The sequence below is a fragment of the Gobio gobio genome (assembly GCF_949357685.1).
Source record: "Gobio gobio genome assembly, chromosome: 1".
Classification (NCBI taxonomy): domain Eukaryota; kingdom Metazoa; phylum Chordata; class Actinopteri; order Cypriniformes; family Gobionidae; genus Gobio; species Gobio gobio.
In genome coordinates, this window is record NC_137097.1 from 36,169,987 (window position 1) to 36,193,978 (window position 23,992).

The 23,992-nt window shown below is 39.9% G+C and overlaps 1 protein-coding gene across 3 annotated transcripts in view; it reads right to left on the bottom strand.

Moving 5' to 3' along the window:
- The window catches only part of LOC307126969 (uncharacterized protein), a 25,856-nt gene continuing 1,864 nt past the window's right edge, over nucleotides 1-23,992 (bottom strand). For 2 of the 3 annotated variants that reach the window (XM_079817866.1, XM_079817867.1), the window contains one exon: nucleotides 1-2,864. In XM_079817866.1, the coding sequence (XP_079673992.1) occupies nucleotides 1,252-2,864 (1,613 nt within the window). In that variant the 3' untranslated portion in view covers nucleotides 1-1,251. Of the gene's footprint in view, nucleotides 2,865-6,148; nucleotides 6,573-23,992 lie in introns of those variants that run through there. The other variant, XM_079817868.1, reaches the window with a different exon arrangement.

The window sequence follows — 23,992 nt, forward strand, 5'->3', positions numbered from 1 at the left end:
GTATGAATACAGTACATTTATTTGTGTAGCAATATGTTACATGTAAAAAGAAAATTCACATTTGCATGTCTATTTTTACATGTTTCTTTCATGTGAAGTCGTATATATTGAATAGAAAATAACGTAAAACGTTATTATGCATTGATTATGTGCTTTGGCTCTTCTGAATGGATACATTTGATTGCCTGTGATCACTAGAGTTGATCTGTCTAGCTACCATTAGCTACTAACTAAAAAATGTTCTTCTCACCAGGGTGCTAAGTATGACACGACACATGACAACAATGTACTAAAAATGTAATGTTATTATTAAAAATTAACGTTTTTCACGTATCTGTGCAACAAACTAAAAACAGTGTATTATTCATGCCAGGCCAGTAGTTGGCGGTGTCACTTTGTAAAGCCTATAGACTGAACACGTAATACACATGAGCATGATGTCACTGTTTTCACAAATTCACATTTTTGTAGTTTACATGGAGAGTAGACGATTACAGAATAATAATAATAATCTTGACTTTGTCACTGAGGAAAAATGACATTAAGTTGATTCTGGCTCATATGATTTTTAGATGCCATTTCTATGGTAGCCCTAAATAGCAAAGTGGAAAATACCTTCAAGTCTGATTCTGTCATTGTTATTATTATAGAAAATATACATCTAAAAAGATGTCTTTGTATTTTTAATCACGTTTGTTGGCATATTTTCTGCCCGATTTAACAGAAACTAATGAATCAATTAATTCTATATGCTGTGAGAACAATGCTTTTCTCTATGATAGCGCAGATATGTTGCTGAGATGAAACAGTTCCCACAGGTGTTATGGCTTCTCTGCAGTATACAGTCTTTTTTTCATATTTCTACATGGGTAGAAATATGAAACACTCACAGCACACAATATTTCACACTAATGTATTTTCTGGTGCCTTTTTAGAGTCCACCCACATAAATATCCTTCCACAAACAGGACAGACATACAACTTTTCATTTATATGAACTTCCTGGTGTTTCTTCTGTAATGAAAAGCAAAGCAAACACAGTTTTTACACAGTTAAAGGTGCAGTAAGTGATTTCTGAGAAACACTGTTGATTTCTGAACCCAACACAAGCAAACAAACACACCCCTCCCTCCATTGCTCCGCCCCCAAAATGTACAAACACTCAATGCAAGAGTGAAGCTCCCAGTTGAAAAGCTTTATTCCAGCATGAATTAACATGTGATTCCCAATGGTTTCTTTCAAAGTCTTTTCTCACTGAGGGCAGGTGAAAGGCTTTTCTGGAGTGTGAATTAGTACATGCTTATTAAGTTGTCTTTTCTGTGTAAACCTCTTTCCACACTGAGAGCAGACGAAAGGCTTTATTCCAGCATGAATTAACATGTGATTTATAAGGTGTCCTTTCCGTGTGAAAGTCATTCTACACTGAGGGCAGGGGAAAGGTTTTTCTGAAGTGTGCATTAGCACATGCTCATTAAGGTGTGATTTCTGTGTAAAACACTTTCCACAGTGAGAGCAGGTGAAAGGCTTTTCCCCAGTATGAATTAACATGTGAGTCTTAAGGTATCCTTTCCGTGTGACAGACTTTCCACACTGAGGGCAGGTGAAAGGCTTTTCTTCAGTGTGAGTTACCAAATGATCCTTAAGGTGTGCTTTCTGTGTAAAACTCTTTCCACACTGAGAGCAGGTGAAAGGCTTTATTGCAGCATGAATTCTCATGTGATTCGTAAGGCTTCCTTTACATGTGAAAGTCTTTCCACACTGAGAGCACGTGAAAGGATTTTCTGAAGTGTGAGTTACCAAATGATCTTTAAGTTGTCTTTTCTGTATAAAACTCTTTCCACACTGAGAGCAGGTGAAAGGCTTTACTCCAGTATGAATTAACATGTGATTCTTAAGACTTTCTTTACATGAGAAAGACTTTCCACACTGGGAGCAGACAAAAGGTTTTTCTGAAGTGTGACTTGCCAAATGATGATTAAGTTGTCCTTTAAGTGTAAAACTCTTTCCACACTGAGAGCAGGTGAAAGGTTTTATCCCAGCATGAATTAACATGTGCTTCTTAAGGCTTCCTTTACGTGTGAAAGTCTTTCCACACTGAGAGCAGACAAAAGGTTTTTCTGAAGTGTGAGTTACCAAATGATGGTTAAGTTGTCCTTTAAGTGTAAAACTCTTTCCACACTGAGAGCAGGTGAAAGGTTTTATCCCAGCATGAATTCTCCTGTGATTCTGAAGGCTTCCTTTACGTGTGAAAGTCTTTCCACACTGAGAGCAGACAAAAGGTTTTTCTGAAGTGTGAGATACCAAATGATCCTTAAGGAGTCCTTTATGTGTAAAACTCTTTCCACAGTGAGAACAGACGAAGGGCTTTATTCCAGCATGAATTAACATGTGATTCTCAAGGCTTCTTTTTTGTTTAAAAGTGTTTCCACACTCAGAGCAGGTAAAAGGCTTTATTCCACTATGAACCACCATGTGAGTCTTAAGGTTTCTTTTGTATGTAAACCTCTTTCCACACTGAGAGCAAGTGAAAGGTTTTTTTCCAGTATGAATCATCATGTGATTCGTAAGGCTTTTTTTATAGTTATAAGTGTTTCCACACTGAGAGCAGGAGAACGGCTTTATTCCAGTATGAATCATCATGTGAATCCTAAGGCTTCTTTTATGTCTGAAAGTCTTTCCACACTGAGAGCAGGTTAAAGGTCTTTTGACTCCTGTATTTTGAATGTTGCTTTGTGAGCAACTGTTTTCAGTTTTGGAGCAACTCGATGATTTTTCTCCAGCATTGACATCATGAGCTTTCTGATGCTGATGTTTCTCCTCCACTTCATTCAGATCTAGTCTTTCCTCTTTCACTTCGATCAGGCCTAAAATGAAAACATTAAAATGATAATCAACTGGGACAATTTCATTAATTCTTTCTGTATTTAACCAGGTTTAAAAACTCATGAAACTAATTGAGATTAGAATCTCTTTTAAAAGAGTGACCTGGCCAAGAAGGCAAGTAACATAAGTAACAGTAACATAAACATACAAAAACACATAAAGACAGAAAAACATAATCAAGGATCACAACATCAGTTTGCCAAAGGAGAAAACACAATCTGTTAAAAGTAACTTAAATTTGTTTAGTGATGGAAGCATAGTCAGTTTTAAGATCTTTTGTAAATTATTCCAAGCAGAAGTATTATATTTAAAGCCTCTTTTCCCTAGCTCTGTTCGTACCCGAGGAACTTTAAAGCCGCGTTTCCACCGCAGGAACTTTACCCCGGAACCAGGAACTTTGGGGGGGAACTCGGTGTGTTTCGACCGCAGGAACCAGGGTCTAAATGAAGTTCCGGGTAAATATTTCCCCCTCCAAACGGCCCTGCTTGCGAGGTGGGACTTTTCAAAAGTTCCCGAACTTTCGGGGGTGGGACTTGGGCGCTGAACATGCTGATTGGTTGAGCTCTCGCAGCTATTTTTTTTCCACCGCCATATTTACAAGTCTTTTGCGAGGTGGGTTCCGTGGGTTTTGCGTTCAGTAAATATTTTTTTTGCAACAATGGAGTTCAACAAAAAATTCGACCGATGGACCGACGACGAGGTTCCGGTTTTATTGAGCATATATGCGGAGGAGGACATCCAGCGGGAACTGGAAACGGCGACCCGCAATGAAAAGGTATAACTGAAGATATCGACTCGGTTCCAGTCACACTGGAAAACAGTGCAGAGAGAATTTGAAGAAATTAGACAAGATTACAAGAAATTAAAGGATCATAACAACCGGAGCGGTTCCGACCGGCGTATCAACAAGTGGTATGACCGCCTGGACGCGTTGCTGCCGGGACACAGACCGTCCTTTTCTGGCGCAGCGGTAACGAAAGACTCGGCTAGTGAGTTGTTGGAAACCATCCAGGAATCCGAGTGGGTTGAAGGTAAGTTAAATATATCATCTTGGTATCATCTATTAAACTCGTTGCAGTGTTTAAACACGTTGTAGTAACTTTTTTCAACGTGCTTTTCCAGGTGTAACGAGTGGCCCTGATGAATCGCAGGCAACGGAGACCAGCGTGTTTTCCCCCGCGGTCACCAGTACGTTATAAAGCTGACAAAAATGTGTATATATTTAAAAACTGATGTGTAATCCTTAATGGTTTTGTTGTTTTTAATTGTAAAATTAAATTGCCCATGATAAAAATTGCACACTGGGCATTGTTCAAGCTGGGCAAACAATTGTTCATTATTTGTAGTGAAAACACTTTAAATAATTAATTGATGGTTTCTATTGTTTCATGGTTGCCTTGTGTATTAATTTCCATGTGTTTCTGTGCAATTTTTCTACTTAGAGAAAAGGAAAAGGGACTGTGACTTTCTTGATGCACTGAGGGACATGGAGGATGCTAACCCTGCAGCATGGACAAGAACTGACCAATATATGCAGCTGTTACTGGAGAGCCAGGCCGAGGAGAGATGAGGAGGCAAGAGTTGGCATTCCACCAGTCAGAAGCGGAAGAAAGCTGACGGCAGCAGAGGGACTTTCAGACCGGGTTTCTGTCTGTTCTTGGATAGTTTGTCCAGTCGTTCAAGAAGTAGCCACAACGACCAGCCGCTTGAATGAAGCATTTGCTCTACCACATTTGTACTTTATATATTGTACGTGTTGGCACAGCTCTTGGACAGGTTACTGAAAAATACACTTTTTTTATATTGTTGTTTTCACATTTTATATTTTCATTTTATTGTTCTAGTAATTTATTTGTCTTTGCGCACTTTTATTTTAATTTTGTAAGAACTAATCTGTCTAAAATAAAGTAAAATGTGTAAAATGTCACTGTGTCTTTAATTTCCACATTCTAACTATATAACCACATTCTAATTGTATTCATATAGTGTAGGAAGCAAATAAAAGGGCTGCTGCTCGCAAGTCTTTCTGAATATGCAGATAAACATATCTAGAAAACCCAAATATTATATTTTTAAATGTATAACTATGTGAATGTAGTATAATAACTTATAACCACAACTTAAGTGAAGCCATAAGTGTGGTCCTGCTTCATTTCAAATTTGAGGAAGAAGTCTCTAATATTATGCATTTAATGAAGCATATTGTGATACTAGTCATGTGATTTTTTTTTTTTTTTGTGAATGTTAAGAGATGTTATTGTGATAAAAAATAAAATACTTGCAGTCTAGTACCTAATCTTTCAACCGCTTAATTCAGTCTATTGTTTTCATTCAATTAACTTTTCACACATCTGTCATGAATGACTGAAACCTCATTATCCTTTTATAGAAAATGTTTTGTTTTGGAATTGAGCTATTACAACACATTCAGATTTTGGATTGCCCATCATCCCATTTTGCATTAAAATGGTCAAACCAGGTGAAAGTGCACGTTTAAATAAGCAGTGTTGGTAATGTGTGTACATAATCAGCAAAAGCAGCGCTGCTTGCATCTTCTCCACTTGTTATTGTTGCAGACAGTATCGCGCAAAAGTGATTACTGTCCGTCGGTGACTGGGAGGAGCAGTCGCGCGCATTCCCACGTCACCGGACTAATTTGCCTAATCTCCCCGGTACTTTAGACCGCGGTGGAAACGCAGATTGTAGCAGGTCTGGGGGAGAAAAAGTTCCTGGGAAAAAAGTTCCTGGTACAAATAGTTCCGGGTAATTTCGGTGGAAACGCGGCTAAAGATGCAACAAGTCATTTGAACGAAGATTGTAACAACAGACATTTATATTAGAAAAACTGAGAGACAAGAAAGATGGAATTAAACCACAAATAGATTTATAAATAAAACATTACCAATTAAAACTTATTTGAGTATACAAAGATGGCAACTCAGCTAGGGCTGCAAAAACTAGAAGATAAAATTGATAATGAAAATCATCGACAACGATTCTCATGATCAATTAGTCAGCGATGAATGGATGCAGCGATTAACCGGTTTCACGATAAACCACGCTTAAAAACGCCACAGTTAATGAATCATAAAGGCTCTATTACACCAAGTGTAGGCTACTACTTTACTAGATTAACTATGGCAGAAGGACCGAACAGCGAAGCTTTATATCCACCAAAGAAACGCCTGAAGTCAGCAATAAGGGAGCATTTTGGGTACACCAAGAATGACCAGGGTGTGACGGATAACCTGTTTGCAAAACTTACCGTAAAAAAGTTTCTGCTAAAGGATTGAATCCATCAAATTTGATGCAGCACCTGCGGGATAACCACCCAGGAGATTCGGCACTCTTTTCTGCTCTTTTCTAATAATTTTTTACTAAAACTGCAAACAGACAAACCAATATAATAGACATGCTTTTCTCAAGCCACATGTAAAATTAGATGAATTATTAAAAAGATTAAAATGAATACATATTAATGACAATAACAGATCAGTTTATTCCCCTCATTAGTAACAATTTCCCCTGAGGATAAACAAAGTTAATATTCGTTTTATATTAATAATAATACTTAAATGTTGTAGAAATATAAATGTTAATGTAATCAAATATTGAAAAACAACTAAAGTCATTACTGCAAGTCCAGTCAAAGTTAATCTTTGTATGGATTATTTATTTTCATTTTTCTTATGCTCTTTTAATTTAAGACTGGTGGTGCTGTAGCTGCAGTTCAACAACCAACTATTGCAGAATCCTTTGCAAAGTGTGGGACCTGTGCTCCCACTTCAAAACCAGCCCAAGATTTGAATAAAGCAGTGGCCCATTTCATCTTGGGTGAACAAAACACCCAAGATGGCGGCGCGAATACATTGCGAGGCTCTGGGTCTCTCCAGATTCTGCAATTTTGCTCTATTTTTCTTACTCATCTCGGGTCTGTTCGTGCAGAACAGTTGTGCCTTAACATCGTACACCCATGGTGAGATTTTGGATATTGGTTTGAGAATTTCCGACAGTTTTATGGACAATCTTCGACTCCTTCCTGAGATCGCTAGGACACCCGAGGCTATGCACTCTACCCGGCCGGGCGGAAGTGCTCAGAGGCGGCGTCGAGACCGTAAACAAAGGCGGGGGAAGCGCGGATGACTGAGAGCTAAGCTAAGGCTAACACCACACCGGCTCTCTTTACCCAGCATTTTCCTTGCCAATGTACGGTCGCTAGTGAACAAAATGGAGGAGATTCGACTCAGCATCACACACAGGAAGAAACTTTTGAACTGTAACGTCCTAATCTTCACGGAAACCTGGTTAAACAGCGGAATACCGGACACTGCTATTGAGCTAGCGGGATGCCACACGCCCCGGGCGAATAGAACATTAGATGGCTCCGGTAAGACCAGAGGTGGTGGATTGTGCATTTACATTAACAAAGCTTGGTGCACAAACTCTGCTATTGTTGGGAGTCATTGTTCAGAGTTGTCCTTGAGTTTCTCATGGTTAAATGTAGACCGTTTTATCTACCGCGGGAGTTCACTTCCACCAGTATAACTGCAGCCTATATTCCCCCGGATGCTGATGCCAAGCTTGCTATGAAAGAACTTCACGCAGCCATCAGTAAACAACAGACTGCAGTGTTTCCCCTAGAATTTTTTCCAGCAGCGGTGCTGTTATGTGCCGGAGGTTGTTACCAAGCAGCTCATCGGGCGCTGCGCATATAGAAGTTCACCAGGATAGCCGCGCATACAAATACATTGTAGGGGAAACACTGGACTGAGCACCCGGAAGCTGCTTTTATTGTTGCGGGTGACTTTAATCATTCAAACTTAAAGTCAGTGCTACCCAAGTTTCACCAGCATGTTTTCTGTCACACCAGAGGAAACAAAACCTTAGACCATGTTTACACAAACATGGCTGGAGCTTACGTTGCGGCACCCCTCCCCCACCGGGGACAGTCAGATCACCTCTCTTTGTTCCTCACCCCCAAATATGCACCCCCCCATCAACTGTGTGAAGCCATCAGTGAAGACCATCAAGGTGTGGCCTGCGGGAGCAGATTCCACACTCCAGGAAAGGTTTCTACACAGACTGGAGTATGTTTGCTTCTCAGGCCACCAGTGGCACTCACATGGACATTGACTCCTACACCTCCTCTGTATTGGATCATATCAATACCACCATTGACAGTGTTACAACCCAGAAAAAGATCACATACCCAAATCAGAAGCCATGGATGAACAGGGAAGTGCGGCTCTTGCTGAAGTAACGCAATACTGCCTTCAGATCAGGAGATGCACAAGCCTCCAGCACATCCAGAGAAAACCTGAAGAGGGGCATCAAAAAGGCCAAGCACTGCTACAAGCTAAAGATAGAGGGACACTTTTCCAACTCTGACCCTCGACTCATGTGGCAGGGGATTCAGGCCATCAGTGACTACAAACCCACCCACTGATGTCAACTTCCTGAACGAGCTAAATTACTTTTATGCTCGCTTTGAAAGAGAAAACAGAGAAACTCCCACCAAGCTCAAACCCTCATATGACCACCCACCAATCACACTCCAAGCACAAGGCTGCTGGACCAGACAACATCCCTGGTCGTGTTCTCAGGGCATGTGCGGAGCAGCTCGCTGGGTTTTTTACAGACATTTTCAACCTGTCTCTTGCCCAAGCAGCTGTGCCATCATGCTTTAAACGCACTTCCATTGTGCCAGTGCCAAAACACTCTAGCCCGAGGTGCCCTAATGACTACCGCCCTGTAGCACTCACACCCATTGTTATGAAGTGCTTTGAGCGGCTGGTCCTGGAACACCTAAAAGACTCTCTACCATCCACATTGGACTCACACCAGTTTGCCTACCGCAGCAATAGGAGCACAGAGGACCGTTTCCATGGCACTGCACTCTGTGCTCACTCACCTGGACAATAAGAACACTTACGCACATATGCCGTTTTTTGACTTCAGCTCAGCATTCAACACTGTGATCCCAACCAAGTTAATAGCCAAACTTGGAGACCTGGGCATCAACACCTCAATGTGTAACTGGATTTTGAACTTCCTAACTGACAGACCCCAGAATGTTTGATCAGGATTCACCGGTTCCACATCCATCACTCTTAACACTGGTGTACCACAGGGCTGTGTGCTAAGCCCGTTTCTCTACTCCCTCTTCACCTCCGACTGCAAGCCTGTGTATAGATCTAATTCCATCGTCAAGTTTGCGGACGACACTACGGTGATTGGTCTCATCAGCAACAACGATGAGACTGCCTATAGGGAGGAGATCCAGCACCTGGCCACATGGTTTACTGAAAATAACCTGCTCCTCAACACCACCAAAACGAAGGAGCTCATCGTGGACTTCAGGAAGGAGTCAAGAGGCACACACTAGAGGTCTTCACGGAGCCCCCGAGACCCGTGGACCCGGGTCTGTTTAACATTGTGTGTAATACCGGAGTCGATACGGACTCGGAGAACACCTGCCCGTGATCAGAGTCAGTCAGTCGTTATTATAGTTCAAAAAGGCAAACAGTCAAAGTTATTATGCGAGTTAACATTTGTCATCCGTCACCGTGACATAAAGTGGACTTTTAAAGCTGAAATGATGAGTGAATTAAGCATGCTTGGAATAACAAGAGAGGAATAACATGGATTTAACTTTTTGGCAAGGATGTAATGCATCACAAGTAAGTTAACGTTACAAGGAAGGGAGACGACGGCTAGGTAAGACAAAAAGTTATATTTTTCATAACTTGTTTATTGACTTGTTAATATCAGTTATTGTGGAATATGTGACAATCGGGTCCAGTCGGGTCTGTGTCTTCGCGCCGGGTTCGGTTTCAGCTTTTAAATAATAGACAGGTCCAGGTCTGTTCCGGGTACTACGTTTTACAGTTCCGTTAAGCACATTACAGGTCTCTTCGGGTTCGGGTATGAATTTTTGGACCCGTGAAGACCTCTAGCACACACGACACCATCCACATCAATGGAATGGCTGTTGAACGTGTCTCCAGTTTCAAGTTCCTGGGGATCCACATCTCGGCGGACATGTCGTGGACGACCAACACCTCCAGCCTGGTCAAGAAGGCTCCCCAGCGCCTCTTCTTCCTGAGGACACTGAGAAAGAATCAGCTCTCCTCGGCTATCCTGGTGAACTTCTATCGCTGCGCAATAGAAAGCATCCTGACCAACTGTGTCGCAGTATGGTATGGGAGCTGCTCTGTTGCGGAGCGCAAGGCACTGCAGCGGGTGGTGAAAACTGCCCAGCGCATCACAGGGTTGTGTGTTTTCTCTCCTGCCCTCCGGCAGCCGTTTCAGGTGCCACCGGACCAGGACCAGCAGACTAAAGAAATTTTTTTTCCCCAGAGCTGTCTATTTATAGAACTCCAACCCTTGTTGATCCACTCCCCTGATATACTGTTAACTCTCCTCTCCCCCCTCACATCTGCCTTCACTTGTTATTTGCACTACTGGAATGTCAATTTGCACTACCGACTGTTTATATAGTAACCAAACTGTTTACTTATGTATATTGCACTACCATACCTTAACTGTATTATGCTCATTTGCACTGCCGACTGTTATTTACAGTAACAACTGTTTACATATGCATTTTGCACCGTATTACATATTACTTCTAACTGTAATATGCAATCACTTTCCACTGCACTTTTACACTTTTTTCGGATAGCTTCTGTCCATAATTTATTGCACTACCTTAAAGGGATAGTTCACCCAAAAATGTTTATCTGCTTACCCCCAAGGCATCCAAGATGTAGGTGTCTTCGTTTCTTCAGTAGAACACAAATTAAGATTTTTAACTCCAACCGTTGCTGTGTGTCACTCATATAATGCTTGTCAATGGGGTCTAATTCTATTAGAGTAAAAAAAACATGGACAGACAACTTCAAATTAAACCCCGCGGCTCGTGACGAAATAGCGTCCGGGTCATAGATATATACATAGACACCTCATTAGTGCCTGCGTGGATCGCTCGAATGAGGAATCTACGTATACAACCCCAAATCAGAAAAAGTTGGGACAGTATGGAAAACGCAAAAAAAAAATAAATGAAGTGATTTCTAAATTTACTTTGACTTGTATTTCATTGCAGACAATATGAACACAAAATATTTCATGTTTTGTCTGGTCAACTTCATGTCATTTGTAAATATGCATCCTTTCCTGTCATTCAGACCTGCAACACATTTAAAAAAAAGTTGGGACAGTAAAGCATTTACCACTTTGTAATGTTGCCATTCCTTTTCACAACACTTAAAAGACGTTTAGGGACTGAAGACACCAAGTGATGAAGTATTTCAGGTGTAATTTTGTCCCATTCTTCCTGCAAACAAGTCTTAAGGTGGGCAACAGTACGGGATCTTCGTTGTCGCATTTTGCGCTTCAAAATGCGCCACACATTCTCTATTGGAGACAGGTCGGGACTGCAGGCAGGCCAGTCAAGTACCCGTACCCTCTTCCTCCGCAGCCAGGACTTTGTAATGTGTGCAGAATGTGGTTTTGCATTGTCTTGTTGAAATATGCATGGACGTCCCTGGAAAAGATGTCTTCTTGAAGGCAGCATATTATGCTCCAAAATCTCTATGTACTTTTCAGCATTAATGGTGCCTTCACAGAAGTGCAAGTTACCTTTGCCAAGGGCACTGACACAACCCCATACCATGACAGACCCTGGCTTTTGGACTTGTTGCTGGTAACAGTCTGGATGATCCTTTTCTTCTTTGGTCCGGAGCACACGGCGTCCATTCCTCCTAAAAAATACCTCAAATACTGATTCATCTGACCACAGTACACGTTTCCACTGTGTGATGGTCCATCCCAGATGCCTCCGAGCCCAGAGAAGTCGATGGCGCTTCTGGACACTGTTAACATAGGGCTTCCTTTTGGCACAGTACAGTTTTAACTGGCATTTGTGGATGTAACTACGTATTGTGGTACTTGACAAAGGTTTGCCAAAGTAGTCCTGAGCCCATGTGGTGATATCGCTTATAGATGAATGACGATTCTTGATGCAGTGCCGCCTGAGGGATCGGAGATCACGGTTGTTCAGCTTAGGCTTGCGCCCTTGTCCTTTACGCACTGAAATTCCTCCAGATTCCTTGAATCTTTTAATTTTGTTATGCACTGTTGAATGTGAAATATCCAAATCTCTTCCTATCTTTCTTTGAGGAACATTGTTTTTAAACATTTCAATAATTTTCTCACGTATTTGTTGGCAAACTGGTGATCCTCGGCCCATCTTTGCTCCTAAAGGATTAGACCTTTCTTGGATGCTGCTTTTGTACCAAATCATAATTACAATCACCTGTTGACATCATTTGTTTCAAATCACATCATTATTTAACCATTTTACCTCATTACTAGCCCTAAATTGCTCCTGTCCCAACTTTTTTTGAAATGTGTTGCAGGTCTGAATGACAGGAAAGGATGCATATTTACAAATGACATAAAGTTGACCAGACAAAGCATGAAATATTTTGTGCTCATATTGTCTGCAATGAAATACAAGTCAAAGTAAATTTAGAAATCACTTCTTTTTTTTTATTTATTTGCGTTTTCCATACTGTCCCAACTTTTTCTGATTTGGGGTTGTACATATCTATGACCCGGCCGCTATTTTGACCTCACTCACGGGAAGTGATGGCAGTCTGGAGAACTGAACACATACGTCTGATATGAGGTGAATTATCTCTCAGAAACCGATCGTTTCGTGTCTTAAGACATCAATGTGTCGTCACGAGCCGCGGGGTTTAATTTGAAGTTGTCTGTCCATGTTTTTTTACTCTAATAGAATTAGACCCCATTGACAAGCATTATATGAGTGACACACAGCAACGGTTGGAGTTAAAAATCTTCATTTGTGTTCTAATGAAGAAATGAAGACACCTACATCTTGGATGCCTTGGGGGTAAGCAGAAAAACATAAAATTTTCGTTTTTGGGTGAACTATCCCTTTAATCCACTGCTATATTCTTCATTTTAGCCTAACATATCATTGTATACCTCTATCTGTAAAATTCTGTTTATAGTAATAGCCATCTGTATATTTATTCACTGTACATATTCATCTGTAAATTATGTTTATAGTAATAACCATCTCTCCATATATATATATATATATATATATATATATATATATATACAGTACATATCCATGTCTTGCACTTATTGAACCATTGTATATCCTGCACTTGCTGCTATTACACTTCTGGTTAGACCTAAACTGCATTTCGTTGCCTTGTACCTGTACTTGTGTAATGACAATAAAGTTTAATCTAATCTAATCTCCAAAAATATGATGCCATTTCAGATTGTGGAAAAACCTGGATTTCTTCATCTGATGATGAAGTAATCCACAATAAAAAGTTCCAACCAGAAGCTACTTCTCCGCAAACAAAATCCCAGCCATGTACAAGGAGGTACGAGCAAGTGTGGAGGAACAGATGGCAGAGGGTGTGTGGTTTGGTGCAACCACAGACCTGTGGACCATACACTGGTGTTGGAGGAGAACCCTTTATGAGTTTTACAGTCCACTACCTCTCTACTGATTGGAAGCTCAAGTCACACTGTCTTGAAAGTCTTTATTTTTCAGAAGACCACACTACAGATCATATCACAGAAATTATGGAAAACATGCTCCTGGACTGGAAGATAAAGAAAGAAAATCTGTCTGAAATTACAACAGAATGCCAGTAACATGAGGAAAGCCTTTGCGTCATTCCCCTGGGAGTGGTTTCCTTGTTTTGGTCATAATTTAAATGTGGCCATTTCAATAGTCCTCAAGATGCCATGGGTGGAATCCGCTAACAGAACATGCAGACATTTGGTGCAAGGGTTTTCTCGAAGCTGGAAACGTGAGCTTCAAAAGAAGCAGGCAGAATTGAACATCCCTGAGCATTCACTGATACACGATTTGGTCACCAGATGGGGATCCACATTTTAAATGATTTTCAGGTTCTTGGAGCAGCAACAGGCCATCTGTGGGGTGCTAGCAGGAGACCTAAGCACCTGGCATCTTATGCCTAAAGACAATGACATCACCGTCCTGGAGAAAGTAAGCCAGCTCCTTTGTCCTCTCCGTGATTTCAGTGATGTCCTGGCCTCAGAGAAACAAGTCACACTTTCCTCCCTGAAGCCAGTCTTGCACATTAACAATGAGATACTTCAAGATCCAGAGGAAGATTGCACTCTCACTAAACACATTAAACATGTAATAAGAGAAGACCTGTTAATGCAGCTGAGGTACACAGATGAAATGAAGAATGTTCTGAACATATCCAGTTTTGTGGATCCCAGGTTCAAAGGAAGCTTTGCTGAGAATCTGGATGACATAATCAAGGCATGCAGTCATGAAGCAATGACACTTCCATCACATTCAGACTCAGACGATCCTCCAGCAGCCACCACACAGAGCACCTCCTCCACCACCACCACCAAAAAGAAAAAGAAGAGCCTGTCTGGGTTGTTACAGCACATCACCAGTGCAAAGAAGAACAGGTCACTAGCTTCAAGACATACAATGCCATCAATCCAACAAAAACTTGACTCAGGAGGTGAAACTGTACTTGTCCCTTCCTGCAATCAGTGCTGATGCTGACCAACTGGCTTGGTGGAAGGCACATGTGGAAGAAATGCCAATGCTTTCAAAAGTTGCCAGAAAGTATCTCTGTATCCCTGCAACAAGTGTACCCTCGGAAAGCGTGTTCAGTATAAGTGGCCATATCCCGTTTCCTCAGCGGTCAAAACTGAGAACTGAGAATGTGAACATGCTCACATTTCTGCACTTTAATATGAACTAAAAGTAGGGATGCACCGATATGAACATTTTGGCCGATACAGATAACCGATAATTCTTAATATTTGAAAGCCGATAACCGATATATTGGCCGATAAATCTAAATACAAATTTTAATAAACTCTGAGAGCCTGATTACAAAAACAAAAGGCTCACCATTAAAAGCCATGTCCCAAACACTTCAACATAAATCAAACCTATACACTACAGTAGCCTATTTGAACCAGTGTGAGATTCCTTACCTTTTCAAATTAATTTTACACTCCTATGGCCAATATTTTTTTTTTAACACTTTACAATAAGGTTTAATTTTTGTTAGTATTAGTTAACCAACAATGAATGAACAATACTTCAACAGGATTTATTCATTTTAGTTCATGTTAATCTCAACATATTCAGACCCAAAGTTGTGTCTTTTAACATTAGGTATGAACTGTGAATGGACTGTTACAAAACACAAACATTTTATTACTAAAAGAAACAAAGGTTATTGCTCTCTGTTTGTTCATGATAGTTAATGCATTAATAAAATGAGACCTTATTTGTAAAATGTTACCAAAAATTATATTGTCTAAAAAATAAAAATAATATACCTAAATAATGCAAACAAGTAATTGAACAGCATTACTTAGGCTGCATAATAAAGAATCAGAATGCAAGTGCATGAAATAACCTCCGCACAGACGATAAAGAAATGGTTTTAATCAAACCATATTGTTGATGGAAATGATACGAGAACAATAAAAGTGCTAATTATAAAAAATAATGCTTCTGTGTTTTTGAAAAAAAAAATATGTTTAATATTACAGTAATAGTAAACATCTGTAATAGTCTAGTCTATTAGGAATAATGTTGCTGTTTGAGAGCGCGCTGAAGCTGGAGAGAATGAACGAACAACCATAAACTGAAGCGCTTAGAAGTTTAATTAACAACTAAACGCATCATATATGAGAACAATCAGATATTTATACCAAATAAATATAATACTACAACTAATATTAGCACAAAATCACGCATAGGTGAAAGGTTATAACTCCTGTGGATGCTCTTCCCCTGTTTGAGAGCGTGCTGAAACTTAAGATGATCACCGGTACAGTGAAGCACTGCGGGTTATTGACTTAACGAAACACATCCTATATGACTTTAATCAGATGTTTATACTACAAAAACGTAATATTACGACTTACATATGCTTAAAATGACGCGAATGCACAAGCGAACTTGACTGTGCTGGTCAGAATGCGTTGTTGACGCTTCCCACAACAGCGCGCTGAAAAACAACTAAACCCAGAGAATTCACTACGTTTTATAACAGAAATATTCTCATTGCAGTGTTATGTATAGGACAGTCCCAGTAGTTATTAATGCTGTGCATTTCTGTTTGAAATGCGCGCGCCGGTACAATGAAGTGCTTTACTGCATCGTTAATTAACTCAACCAAACGCATCCTATATGGGATTATATACACAAAATAATAAATATAATATTACAACTTACAATGGCACAAAAGGCTGTGAATGCACAAGCAAACTTGACTGTGCTCATCATGAAGGTGTAACTCCGTGGGCGCGCGCTGAAGCTAAAGACCGGTACAATGAAGTGCTTTACTGCATCGTTTATTAACTCAACCAAACGCATCCTATATGATATTACATACACAGAATAATAATAAATATAATATTACAACTTACAATGGCACAAAAGGCTGTGAATGCACAAGCGAACTTGACTGTGCTCGTCATGAAGGTGTAACTCCGTGGGCGCGCTCTTCCCTCAACAAACGCGCTTCACAACGCTCTTTTACAGCCTATTCTATTCTCATTATCATTTTATGTAGATTATAGAAGACTTGCGCTGCACATGTTGCACATAACTGTATTTTCCTTTTCGAAGTGATTCCAAACATATTTAGAGCAATTCAAACCCATCATGGTGGACAGCGCGTCCGTCTCAGCTGAAGGAAATAATACATTATCTATCGGCTTGACTATATCGGTCAAATTTTCTTATTGGACCGATAACATCAAAAATAATCATTTATCGGCCGATAACGATATGTTGCCGATATATCGTGCATCCCTAACTAAAAGGACTGGAAATAAATGTGCATTTTGTAAAAAGGCCCTGATGTCCAGCAGCCATTGATTCCTTGTTTTGTTCCAAAAGGATATGCATAGCTAGCTCGTATTTAATTGCAGATATGTGCACCTTGTTTCTTTTTATTTATTTTCACTGTACTGTTTTATTTCTGTTTCAAAAGGCAGCTATCCTGTCCAAGTCAAAAGCCAGCAAGATATATATTTTTTTACACCATTGTTTCCAAGTTCTCTACCCCAGGTCCAAAAAGAATGTAGATTTTGATTATTATTTTGTGCTGAATTTTTTTTGGCTACTGTGCTCTTTCTGTTTCAAAAGGCAGCAATAAATAACACTTTAAAATCTAACGAGTGTTCATGTGGTTTTATTCATTAGTAGTTTTGTTAAATGAATGAATGCATAATAATCGTGAAACCGTGATTATTCCTCAGACTATAATTGTACCAGCACAATCGATAATCGTTGCATCCCTATTAGTAAATTACAGCACTGAATACCGCATTTCTATGGACAAAATGCATCTAAAAATAGTGGAGTGGAAACAGAGTGAGCTGCTGCGGGAAAGGTATGTGATCCAAGCGCCCAAAGCATGACAATTCTTTAAATTAAGCTTCAAGCTAATGCAATAGTATTTAGCATACCCTGTCCTGCGCTTTGACAGATTGTGTGCGTCCTCAGTGAAAAACGTTCATTTTACAGGTTATATCCACTGATCTATATAGAGAACAGTGGTTATATCCTTATCTGTAAATGTTATAAATACTTCTCGCAAGTATTTCCATTTTGCATGAAAGCGCGTCCTTACAGTCTGCATTAAGCTTCAAACTTCAATGAACGAGCACCGGGCGGCGGGCAAACAGACAGAACGCAGTAGAGAGGGAGACAATTAATATTCAGCGCTAAAACATTCCTTTAGCTGAAATATAAGTTTGCCAAAAGGCACCTGAAGGACTCTCAGACCATGAGAAACAAAATTCTCTGGTATGATGAAACAAAGATTGAACTCTTTGACCTGAATGGCAAGTGTCATGTCTGGAGGACACCAGGCACCGCTCATCACCTGGCCAATACCATCCCTACAGTGAAGCATGGTGGTGGCGACATCATGCTGTGGGGATGTTTTTCAGCAGCAGGAACTGGGAGACTAGCCAGGATTCAGGAAAAGATGAATGCAGCAATGTACAGAGACATCCTTGATGAAAACCTGGTTCAGAGAGCTCTGGACCTCAGACTGGAGCGAAGGTTCATCTTCCAACAGGAAAACGACCCTAAGCACACAGCCAAGATAACAAAGGAGTGGCTACAGGACAGCTCTGTGAATGTCCTTGAGTGGCCCAGCTAGAGCTTAGACTTGAACCTGATTGAACATCTCTGGAGAAATCTGAAAATGGCTGTGAACCGACGCTCCCCATCCAACCCGATGGAGCTTGAGAGGTCCTGCAAAGAAGAATGGGATAAACTGCCCAAAAATAAGTGTGCCAAACTTCATACTCAAAAAGACTTGAGGCTGTAATTGGTGCCAAAGGTGCTTCAACAAAGTATTGAGCAAAGGCTGTGAATACTTATGTACATGTGATTTTTTCCCCCCGTTTTTATTTTTAATACATTTGCAAAGATTACAAACAAACTTCATTCACTTTGTCATTATGCAGGGCTCTACATAGCGACCATTTTGGGCGCATTTGCACCTGAAAATTACTGCGTGCGACTGTGAAAAAATATTTAGGCGCACCGGTGCGAGTGACCCGATCGATTCTCATGAATAAATGTAGCCTATAATACAATCGGAATAAAAACTACAACTGCCAAAGTGCATTAACACTGACTGAGCAACAGTTGCATTTCGTTCTGCGATCGACTGCCCTTCATGCCTTCTGTCAGCAGAGCATGTGCAAAAAACGTGTGCAACGGACTACACTTCACAGATTGTTAACTAGGTGAAACGGGTGTGACGCGGCCATGCACACTTACCAGACCGCCTCGCGCTGATGTTTATTTGCAGCCAAATCCAAATTAACTAGAAATACCACATTTGGATTATCATAAACAAGGTCGGAAATTAACGGGGGCTTGGGGCAAAAATGCCACCAAAAATTAATTACTAAATCATTTTAAAAAGTCCCTGTATGAGTTCTTGATTTAATCTTTAGGCTATCAGCTTCAGTCCACGACTTTTCTCATGTTTAAAAAATGAGAGTACATCATGAATCCATTTTCCAAACCGCAGTGTTTCCCACACATAGACTAATTCGTGGCGGTGCGCCACAGAATCAACACCGGCCGCCACATATTGCGTGTCGTTATTCTTTTTTTTTCCTATTTAAAACACACAGCATATTCGTTCAGCTACACTTTCTTTCCCTGCTCTCCCTCCGTCTCTCTGTCACGCGCGTCTCTCGCTCTCAAACCTCAAACGCCAAACCTGTTTTTGTTATGAAGCAAATTCTAAGCTTTTACATTTTTTTAAAAGTTTTAATACGGAATTCAAACGATAAATAGCGTTTTGGCGCTAATGTGGCATAACAGTTAAGGCCAGAGGCGACATGCTCTCATCTCGGCGGCGCGCACGGTCACGTGGTTCACGGAGCTCTGGGTCTATACAATTGAATGGATAGACGACAGTTTCACTATTCAAGTATTTGCAGCAAGTTTTGGTAAACAGTACAGCATAGTGTGCATTGCTTATTACCTCAACCACATTTACATTATCATTTTATTATGGAGAGTGATGGAGATGCAACATCTTAACATTAATGTTAATGTTTTTCTTGTATTTAGCCCTCAGGTATTCCTCACTTATTGGTTACACTTGTACTCATTGGTGGTCAAATGTGACCCTACACCTTAACTATTTTTCAATTAAATAAATTTTCTACATTTTAGTTTAATAATATTTATTGAATATTTTGAGGAGATCTTTTGGTACTAAATAGGCCTATTATTTGTGCAATAATTATGGTCCATTAATGACCATTTAATGAATTAAATAAAAATAAATACTTCTAATATATGTTTTCTTATTTATATTACAATTAGTGTAGTAATTAATGTTAAAATGGAGTGCCATGGTTTTCCCACTATAGGTGTCTGTATGGCTCTTTAATCAATATACATGTATCTAGTCTAGTTGCTCAAAAAAAGTATTGCAGATCATAACTGCTTACTTATTTTTAGGTTTTGCATTTGAATAGATTTAGACATGATCAAACACTAGATTTCTTTAAATGTGAAATTTGAAAACATGAATAACTTGCATCCAAACATTTTTAATGATACTTACACAAGCACACACAAGTGAATATTAATGAATGTGAGCAAATATCATTTAAAATAGTTTGAAATAGTGCTAAAAAGGCAAACTTATTTTTCCTTATATGTACAGTAGGCTATATACATATAAATTGATACTGAATCAAGATCGAAATAAATCGAAATTTGTGCCAATCACCAACCCCAAATACCCCACCCTAATCCCCGCCGCCCGCCCACCACCACAAATTGGTTTCTAATCTGTGGGAAACACTGAACCGTGTTTTTATCTTACCCTGAATCACTACGGTACACATATAATAAGTGTTTATATTCTGACTATTTTATGCCAGTTTGGGTCGCAGCACTGCTGAGGAGCACAGTCCCTGTGTGACTCGCCATAGACATAAACAGAGAGAAGTAGATCCGGCTGCAACGCCAAAAGTTACTGACTGCTATTGCTCCGAGTTGGCATGATTGCAAATGTTATACTGACCTTGTACAGAAGTCCAATAGACAAGCTGATGTTAAGTAACAACGTTTTTGCCACAAAACTGTTTATTTCGTGAAAATCAAACCTACACCAGACCTGTTGCGCATCTCTAAGCGGTCCGATTCGAATGAATCTGCGTTTGAATGATTGAATGAATGACTCACACAAACTTGACACGCCACCTACTGGCGGTTTTATTTTCATATTTATACTTTGCATTAACTTTTTATTTAAAAGACATAACCCATTTCTAAATTCAAAAACTTATATTTAAAACATTCATACAACATTATTTACCCATGAGCTGCGCGCGTCCCGTCATCTTAAACAGTCTAAACACCACTTCAGATAGAGCTGCTGTGCCACTTCAACACGTCAGTCAGCTTAATGAGTGACGATGGCCAAGAGAACTACTACACAACAGTTTAGTCTGCTTAAACTTTAAGGATGTGCTGTGATATTAAATAATTTTATTTTCGATTTCGGCTTCCAATAATTATAAAAAGAAGATATGAGGTAAAACCTCATTATTCCTATAGCCGTGTTCGTCGAGCGCGACATCCTAACCTTCACAGCCTTGCGCTGTCATTTCTCCCTAAACCTAAACTTAACGTCAGAATCAGTGATTGTTGTAAACTGCAGTCTCTACTGTTGCCAAACTGCGGGATGTGTTTGATAATAAAGAGCTATTAAATGCACAATAATCCATGCAAGAGACGCTGTTTGCAACTTCAAGTCGGCTTATGCGTGTGCTGCGAAATAGACAGACTTGCACTTTAGACTTTGTGTGTGCGTCTAAACCATCAAATAAACAAATAGTCTGTGTCAAAATGTCAATTGGAGAGTAGTTACTTTAACAGTTTATATCTTAAATGGGCGTAAATAGTTTAGAGAAATAGGAGATTATTATATTATTAGTTCTGCATTCGGTCTTAAAGGGGCAGCGTCTAATAAACCTGCTGACGATTGAGCCATTAATTCGAATCAAACAAAAGGCAAAGAGAAAATATTCACATCTCTTGAATTAATAACTTTAGCTTAATCTATCTAATCTATCAATTTATACAGTGAAAACTATGCAGTGTTATTTTACATTTCATTACTCAATTAGATTTATTTGTAGGTTTGTTCTTTCTAAGTAATTTTAAAGGGGTGGTAAACCACGATTTCACTATTCTAACTTTAGCTAACGTGTAATGTTGCTGCTTGAGCATAAACAACATCTGCAAAGTCACAACGTTCAAAGTTTAAAGCAAAGGGAGATATTTGCTTTTAAAGAAATCAGTTTCTAAGGACTACAGCAAACGGCCAGTAGGCGACTACACACATTCTTCCAGGTTTTGCTGACATCAGCAGGCCCAATATTTACATAAACCCCTCCTCCGAGAATATTAACTAAGGGGGGGTGAGGCCATTTTGTATCGCGGCGCTGTTGTGGTATAAGTTAGTTAGGCTGGAGTGTTGTTGCCGCGATGCCAAGGAAACGCTGTTATTTTCATCCGGATTGCAGGTCTGGGGTACTTGCTCTGTTCAGCCTTCCTTGTGGGACGGGGGTTCGTTGCAGAGCGTTTAACATACAGCATGTTATATGCACGTGTGTTTGAGTCAGCGGGGAATCAGGCGCGCGCAGGGCTCTCTGCAGCACAACAGAGGAAAACATCTAAACATCCACCGTCTTCGCGATTTCAATGCCAGATTTGCACAACGTCAGCTGCGTGAGACAAACACTGCCGGTGCGTGGATGCACGACGCGCGCGCTGCACATTTCACGGAGGACAACACAAACTTCGCGAGTTCAATACAGGATATGCACAACGGCTTGTCCTGAAAGCTGGATTTACAAACAGAAGCTGTTCACGGGCCACAACCTGTAAGTCTGATTTATTTTTCATCGATGTGTTTTCCTGTAATATGTTGTAGCAAGGAAGTAAACAAATGACAACGCTGTTCTGCAAACCAGTCTGTTAAATGCTCATTCATACTTAACGTTATCCGACGAACTCCTAACGTTACAAACACTAACGTTTAAATCTCAACAGCGAACCTGGCATTAGTGTAAATGATTCTTTGATTAGAGCTTTTATGTATTGTTTATCTTCAGGCATGCTAAACATGGTTCTGTGTGTGATTTGGCTAACTTACTAGTTAAAGCCAGTGCTTAGTGTTCGTTTTGGGTTAGTTCTTGGGACAGATATTTGGCTATAATCGTTCTAAAAATACAAAAGTTAAAGTGCCATTCAGTAGCGATCATTATAGATCCGCAGTCTTTACTCTTGAGGACTGAACAGGTTCTGCTCGATCATCTTCACTCAAATGTTCTGGGTCTGATTCGGGCTCAGATTGGTATGGTTTTATTGACGCCGTTGTTTCTAACACTGACCAAAGAAAGCACAGTCTACCGGTGAAGGGAAGGGGCGTGACGTTTCCGACATACGTGCACTAGGCGTTTAGCGAATCACAACACACTGGGCCAGCTAACCAATCAGAGCCCACTGCGTATTTTTGAGGGACTGGCTTCATACAACCCGGAAAGCATCAGACCGTTTTACAAGGAGGGACAGAGCAGTGTAGAATAAAGGTCAAATATATGAAAAATAAGGCAATTTTTTTTTAAACGAAGCATGAACACATGTTACAGTGCACCCCACAAACACAGTCAAGCCTTCAAAAGAATGTGGTTAACCACCCCTTTAATGTTAGCAGACCTTCCGAATGCCTGCACACTGGTCCATTTACAAATAGATGTTTTATATTTTTGTTCAAACATTGCTGTTGCTTTTGCTATATATATTTTACTTTTCAGATTATAAAGCCATTATGTTAATTACGTTAATTATGTTCTTAATTATGTTTTTTTTTTTTTTTTTTCATAAAGAAAAAAACAGTATAATAAAAACAACCGATAAGAATACTGTTAAAGTACCGGATCGATAAGCAGTATGGGTTAGAGTAGTAATACCATTAAAACCTTAACGATACCCATCCCTATGAGTAATACAGTGAAAATTAGTAGATTTGGTTAGCATGTTGATTTACGGTGTGCGCCCCTAAAATTTCTGGTTGTGCCCCTAAAATTTTCAGTTGGGGGCCACTGTGCTCCTAGTGAAAAAAGTTAGTCTTGAGTCCTGTACACACGCACACACACATATACACACAGCCCGGCCAAATAAAAAGTAATGCTGTCCAATGACTTGTTTGAATTAGTATTTGGGTATCTTATTTTTATTTTTTGTAAGGCAATATCATTTTTGGTAACATTTTACAAATAAGGTCTCATTTGTTAATGCATTATGAACAAACAGAGCAATAACCTTTGTTAATGTTAGTAATAAAATGTTTGTGTTTATTAACAGTCCATTCACAGTGCATTACCTAATGTCAACAGACACAACTTTGGATCTGAAAATGATGAGATTAACATGATCTAAGATTATTAAATCTTGTAGAAGTATTGTTCATTC